General features: G+C 44.9%; 1 protein-coding gene across 1 annotated transcript; it reads left to right on the forward strand.

The window, feature by feature from the left end:
- Positions 1-101: 101 nt before the first annotated feature.
- On the forward strand, positions 102-984 carry LOC309891244 (platelet-activating factor acetylhydrolase 2, cytoplasmic-like; the record flags this gene model as incomplete). The annotated part of the gene is given in 5 exon segments (XM_082785617.1): positions 102-215; positions 370-461; positions 544-714; positions 835-907; positions 909-984. Coding segments are annotated over 5 exon segments (526 nt in total), but the record flags the coding sequence as incomplete, so codon positions are not given.
- Positions 985-7,683: the final 6,699 nt, after the last annotated feature.

Consider the following 7,683-nt stretch of genomic DNA (forward strand, 5'->3'; position numbering starts at 1 on the left):
AGAGAGAAGAGCCTGGGGGGGACACTGGGGAAAGCAGCAGGGTGAGGACCTCTGCCTGTAATTAGCAGGGGGCTAATTGCCTGGGGTAACTCTCGCTGCAGGTTCATCAGCGAGCGAACGAGTGCGTGCGGGCGCTGCGGCTCTTCCAGGCCGTGCGCGGCGGTCGGCCCGTCCCCAACGTCCTGCACCCGGACTTTGACCTCTCCGTGCTGAAGGTGCCCGGAGCTGGGGGAGCACCCGGGGGGCTTCGTCGAGCTGGGGGGGTCGTGCCCCTGCTGGGTGCCCCTCACAGGCAGGATCGGCTCATGGTTCATGGGGTTTTTCCTGGGGGTGTGTGCGGAGCCACGCCGGGTCACCTTTTTTTTTCAGGATGGCGTTGATCTGGCCAAAGTGGCCGTCATGGGGCATTCGTTTGGGGGTGTAACCGCTGTGCTGGCCTTGGTGAAGGAGCCCAGCTTCAGGTGAGCAGCTCCGGGGATGCTCCCGAGGGGTTGGGGGGCCGGGGGCTGCCCGAGGCCAGCGCCGTGTGTCCGTGCCGTGTAGGTGTGCGGTGGCTCTCGACGCCTGGATGTTCCCCCTGGAGAACACGCTGTACCCGGAGGTGCCCAGGCCCGTGCTCTTCATCAACGCCGAGAAGTTCCAGACGCCGGAAAGCATCGCCAAAATGAAGAGGCTGAGCTCCAGGAACAGCCAGACGAGGATCATAACCGTGCTGTGAGTTGGGGCTGGGGGCAGGCACCCGCTGATCCCCCCAACCCCAAAAGGAGCAGCGAGGAGCTGGCCGGGAGCAGGAGCAGCCCTTCCATGCTCCCTTCTTTCCCTTCCCTTCCCCAGGGGGTCCGTGCACCACAGCCAAACCGACTTCGCCTTCCTCACCGGGAAGCTCGTCAGGCGGATCTTCAACGTGGGGGGGCACCCTCGACCCCCACAAGGGCCTGGACATCATCAGCCGGGCGGCTCTGGCCTTCCTGCAGAGGCACCTCGGTACGGTGTGGGTATGGGGATGTTGGATACCCCCAAAACTGGAAGAAAATTCCCCCCCAAAAAATTTACAATTTTCACCATGATGACCAACATGAACCAAACGAAAACCCAAAAGGAGACACGAAAACACGTCAAAAACACCCCAAAAAAGAAAGGGATCACCCATAAACTGGAAGAAAATCCCCAAAAAGCACAGATCCAATCCCAAAACCAGCCTAAACCTACCTGATGTTCTCCAAAACCCACAAATTTACCCTTTTCCACCATGATGACCATGGAAAACCCAACGAAACCCAATGGAGACAAAAAACATGTCAAAAAAAAAAAAAAAAAAAAAAAAACAAAAAAGAACAGGATCTCCCCCAAAAACAGAAGAAAAACCCAAATGCCATAGATCCACCCCAAAAGTCCCCCTAAGCCTACCTGATGTTCTCCAAAACCCACAATTTACCCTTTTTCACAATGATGACCAACGAGAACCCAACAAAACCCAACGGACAACCCCAAAACACGTCAAAAACACCCCAAAAAAGAACAGGATCACCCCAAAAAACAGAAGAAAACCCCAAATACCATGAATCCACCCCAAAAGTCCCCCTAAACCTACCTGAAGTTCTCCAAAACCCACAATTTACCCTTTTCCACCAAGATGCCAACAGAAAACCCAACGAAACCCAACGAAGAACCCAAAACACGTCAGAAACACCCCAAAAATGAATTCGATCACCCCAAAACTGGAAGAAAATCCCCCAAAACCATAGATCCACCCCCAAAACACCCTAAATCTACCTGATGTTCTCCAAAACCCACAATTTACACTTTTCCACCATGATGACCACGGAAAACCCAACGAAACCCAACGGAGACCACAAAACACGTCAAAAACACGCCGAAAACCAACTGGATCACTAGAAAAAACAGAAGAAAACCCTAAAAACCATGAATCTGCCCCAAAAGTCCTCATAAACCTACCTGATGTTCTCCAAAACCCACAATTTACACTTTTCCACCATGATGACCACGGAAAACACAACGAAACCCAACGGAGAACCCAAAACACGTCAAAAACACCCCAAACAAGAACAGGATCACCCCCAAAACCAAAGAAAACCCCAAAAAGCACGGATCCAATCCAAAACCACTCTAAACGTACCTGATGTTCTCCAAATCCAAATGTCCACTCCCAACCACCATAAAACCCATTAGGAACTCAACGAAACCCAACGGAAACCCCAAAACACGTCAAAAACACCCCAAAAAAGAACTGAATCAGAAGAAAAAACACCAAAAACTATGAATTTCCCCGCAAAACCACCCTAAACTCACCTGATCTTCTTCAAAACCCACAATCCACTCCCATTTACCTTAACGACCAACGAGAATCCAACTAAAACCCAACGGAGACCCCAAAACAAGTCAAAAACACCCCAAACAAGAACAGGATAACCCCTAAAAAAGAAAGAAAACCCCAAAAAAACATAGATCCACCCCAAAACCACACTAAACCTACATGATGTTCTCCAAATCCCAAAGTCCACTCCCAACAAACTTAAAACACATTAGGAAATCAACAAAACACAACGGAAACCCCAAAACACGTCAAAAACACCCCAAAAAAGAACAGGATCACCCCCAAAATTGGAAGAAAACCCTAAAAGCCGTTGATCCACCCCAAAAGTCCCCCTAAACCTACCTGATGTTCTCCAATACCCACAATTTACCCTTTTCCACCAAGATGCCAACAGAAAACCCAACGAAACCCAACGAAGAACCCAAAACACGTCAGAAACACCCCAAAAATGAATTCGATCACCCCAAAACTGGAAGAAAATCCCCCAAAACCATAGATCCACCCCCAAAACACCCTAAATCTACCTGATGTTCTCCAAAACCCACAATTTACACTTTTCCACCATGATGACCACGGAAAACCCAACGAAACCCAACGGAGACCACAAAACACGTCAAAAACACGCCGAAAACCAACTGGATCACTAGAAAAAACAGAAGAAAACCCTAAAAACCATGAATCTGCCCCAAAAGTCCTCATAAACCTACCTGATGTTCTCCAAAACCCACAATTTACACTTTTCCACCATGATGACCACGGAAAACACAACGAAACCCAACGGAGAACCCAAAACACGTCAAAAACACCCCAAACAAGAACAGGATCACCCCCAAAACCAAAGAAAACCCCAAAAAGCACGGATCCAATCCCAAAACCACTCTAAACGTACCTGATGTTCTCCAAATCCAAATGTCCACTCCCAACCACCATAAAACCCATTAGGAACTCAACGAAACCCAACGGAAACCCCAAAACACGTCAAAAACACCCCAAAAAAGAACTGAATCAGAAGAAAAAACACCAAAAACTATGAATTTCCCCGCAAAACCACCCTAAACTCACCTGATCTTCTTCAAAACCCACAATCCACTCCCATTTACCTTAACGACCAACGAGAATCCAACTAAAACCCAACGGAGACCCCAAAACAAGTCAAAAACACCCCAAACAAGAACAGGATAACCCCTAAAAAAGAAAACCCCAAAAAACGATAGATCCACCCCAAAACCACACTAAACCTACCTGATGTTCTCCAAATCCCAAAGTCCACTCCCAACAAACTTAAAACACATTAGGAAATCAACAAAACACAACGGAAACCCCAAAACACGTCAAAAACACCCCAAAAAAGAACAGGATCACCCCCAAAACTGGAAGAAAACCCTAAAAGCCGTTGATCCACCCCAAAAGTCCCCCTAAACCTACCTGATGTTCTCCAATACCCACAATTTACCCGTTTTCACCATGATGAACAACAAGAACCCAACAAAAAACAACGGAGACCCCAAAACACATCAAAAACACCCCAAAAAATAACTGAATCAGAAGAAAAAACACCAAAAACTATGAATTTCCCCGCAAAACCACCCTAAACTCACCTGATCTTCTTCAAAACCCACAATCCACTCCCATTTACCTTAACGACCAACGAGAATCCAACTAAAACCCAACGGAGACCCCAAAACACGTCAAAAACACCCCAAAAAATAACTGAATCAGAAGAAAAAACACCAAAAACTATGAATTTCCCCGCAAAACCACCCTAAACTCACCTGATCTTCTTCAAAACCCACAATCCACTCCCATTTACCTTAACGACCAACGAGAATCCAACTAAAACCCAACGGAGACCCCAAAACAAGTCAAAAACACCCCAAAAAAGAATGGGATAACCCCCCAAAACGAAAGAAAACCCCCAAAAATAGATCCACCCCAAAACGACACTAAACCTACCTGATGTTCTCCAAAACACGCAAGTTAAACTTTTCCAACATGATGAAAAACAAGAACCCAACAAAACCCAACAGAGACCCCAAAACATGTCAAAAACACCCCAAAAAAGAACGGGATCACCCCCAAAACTGGAAGAAAATTCCCCCCCAAAAAATTTACAATTTTCACCATGATGACCAACATGAACCAAACGAAAACCCAAAAGGAGACACCAAAACACGTCAAAAACACCCCAAAAAAGAAAGGGATCACCCCCAAAACTGGAAGAAAATCCCCCAAAAGCACAGATCCAATCCCAAAACCAGCCTAAACCTACCTGATGTTCTCCAAAACCCACAAATTTACCCTTTTCCACCATGATGACCATGGAAAACCCAACGAAACCCAATGGAGACAAAAAACATGTCAAAAAAAAAAAAAAAAACAAAAAAACAAAAAAGAACAGGATCTCCCCCAAAAACAGAAGAAAAACCCAAATGCCATAGATCCACCCCAAAAGTCCCCCTAAGCCTACCTGATGTTCTCCAAAACCCACAATTTACCCTTTTTCACAATGATGACCAACGAGAACCCAACAAAACCCAACGGACAACCCCAAAACACGTCAAAAACACCCCAAAAAAGAACAGGATCACCCCAAAAACAGAAGAAAACCCCAAATACCATGAATCCACCCCAAAAGTCCCCCTAAACCTACCTGAAGTTCTCCAAAACCCACAATTTACCCTTTTCCACCAAGATGCCAACAGAAAACCCAACAAAACCCAACAGAGACATCAAAACATGTCAAAAACACCCCAAAAAAGAACGGGATAACCCCCAAAACTGGAAGAAAATCCCCAAAAAAGCATGGATCCAATCCAAAACCACCCTAAACCTACCTGATCTTCTCCAAATCCCAAAGTCCACTCCCAACCACCATAAAACCCATTAGGAACTCAACAAAACGCAACAGAAACCCCAAAACACCTCAAAAACACCCCAAAAGCAAACCGGATCAGAAGAAAATACGTGATTTAACCCCAAGAAAACCCTTAAACCTACCTGATCTTCTCCAAATCCCAAAATCCACTCCCACCCACCATAAAACCCATTAGGAACTCAACAAAACGCAACGGAAACCCCAAAACACGTCAAAAACACCCCAAAAAAGAACTGGATCAGAAGAAAAAAAAAACAAAACTATGCATTTCCCTCCCAAATCACCCTAAACTCACCTGATCTTCTTCAAAACCCACAATCCACTCCCATTTAGCTTAACGACCAACGAGAACCCAACAAAACCCAACGGAGACCCCAAAAACGTCAAAAACACCCCAAAAAAGAACTGGTTCAACCCCAACAATGAAAGAAAACCCCAAAAGCCATAGATCCACACCAAAAATCCCCCTAAACCAACCTGAAGTTCTCCAAAACCCACAATTTACCCTTTTCCACATTGATGACCATGGAAAACCCAACGAAACCCAACGGAGACCACAAAACACGTCAAAAAAAAAAAAAAAAAAAAAAAAAAAAGAAAGGGATCACCCCCAAAATTGGAAGAAAATCCTTCAAAATCATAGATCCACCCCAAAACCACCCTAAACCTACCTGATGATCTCCAAAACCCACAATTTACAATTTTCCAACATGATGACCATGGAAAACCCAACGAAACCCAACGGAGACCCCAAAAGAAGTCAAAAACACCCAAAACAAGAACGGGATAAACCCTAAAAACGAAAGAAAACCCCAAAAGCCATAGATCCACACCAAAAGTCCCCCTAAACCTACCTGATGTTCTCCAAAACCCACAATTTACACTTTTTCACCAGGATGACCAACATGAACCAAACGAAAACCCAAAACGAGACACCAAAACACATCAAAAACACCCCAAAAATAAAGGGATCACCCATAAACTGGAAGAAAATCCCCAAAAAGCACGGATCCAATCCCAAAACCACCCTAAACCTACCTGATGTTCTCCAAAACCCACAATTTACCATTTTCCACCACGATGACCAACGAGTACACAACAAAACCCAACGGAGACCCGCAAACACCTCAAAAACTTCCCAAAAAAGAACGGGACCACCCCAAGAAACAGAAGAAAACACCAAAAAACATGACTCTGCCCCAAAAGTCCCCCTAAACCTACCTGATGTTCTCCAAAAGCCACAATTTACACTTTTTCACCATGATGACCAACAAGAACCCAACTAAAACCCAACGGAGACCCCAAAACACGTCATAAACACCCCAAAAAAGAACAGGATCACCCAAAAAAAAACAGAAGAAAAGACCAAATACCATGAATCCACCCCAAAATTCCCCTAAACCTACCTGAAGTTCTCCAAAACCCACAATTTACAATTTTCCACCACCATGACCACATAAAACCCAAGGAATACCAACGGAGACCCCAAAACACGTCAAAAACACCCCAAAAAATAACTGAATCAGAAGAAAAAACACCAAAAACTATGAATTTCCCCGCAAAACCACCCTAAACTCACCTGATCTTCTTCAAAACCCACAATCCACTCCCATTTACCTTAACGACCAACGAGAATCCAACTAAAACCCAACGGAGACCCCAAAACAAGTCAAAAACACCCCAAAAAAGAATGGGATAACCCCCCAAAACGAAAGAAAACCCCAAAAAAACATAGATCCACCCCAAAACGACACTAAACCTACCTGATGTTCTCCAAAACACGCAAGTTAAACTTTTCCAACATGATGAAAAACAAGAACCCAACAAAACCCAACAGAGACCCCAAAACATGTCAAAAACACCCCAAAAAAGAACGGGATCACCCCCAAAACTGGAAGAAAATTCCCCCCCCAAAAATTTACAATTTTCACCATGATGACCAACATGAACCAAACGAAAACCCAAAAGGAGACACCAAAACACGTCAAAAACACCCCAAAAAAGAAAGGGATCACCCCCAAAACTGGAAGAAAATCCCCCAAAAGCACAGATCCAATCCCAAAACCAGCCTAAACCTACCTGATGTTCTCCAAAACCCACAAATTTACCCTTTTCCACCATGATGACCATGGAAAACCCAACGAAACCCAATGGAGACAAAAAACATGTCAAAAAAAAAAAAACAAAAAAACAAAAAGAACAGGATCTCCCCCAAAAACAGAAGAAAAACCCAAATGCCATAGATCCACCCCAAAAGTCCCCCTATAAGCCTACCTGATGTTCTCCAAAACCCACAATTTACCCTTTTTCACAATGATGACCAACGAGAACCCAACAAAACCCAACGGACAACCCCAAAACACGTCAAAAACACCCCAAAAAAGAACAGGATCACCCCAAAAAACAGAAGAAAACCCCAAATACCATGAATCCACCCCAAAAGTCCCCCTAAACCTACCTGAAGTTCTCCAAA

The sequence above is a fragment of the Aythya marila genome, assembly GCF_965140915.1.
Source record: "Aythya marila genome assembly, contig: HAP1_HAP1_SCAFFOLD_597, whole genome shotgun sequence".
Taxonomy (NCBI): domain Eukaryota; kingdom Metazoa; phylum Chordata; class Aves; order Anseriformes; family Anatidae; genus Aythya; species Aythya marila.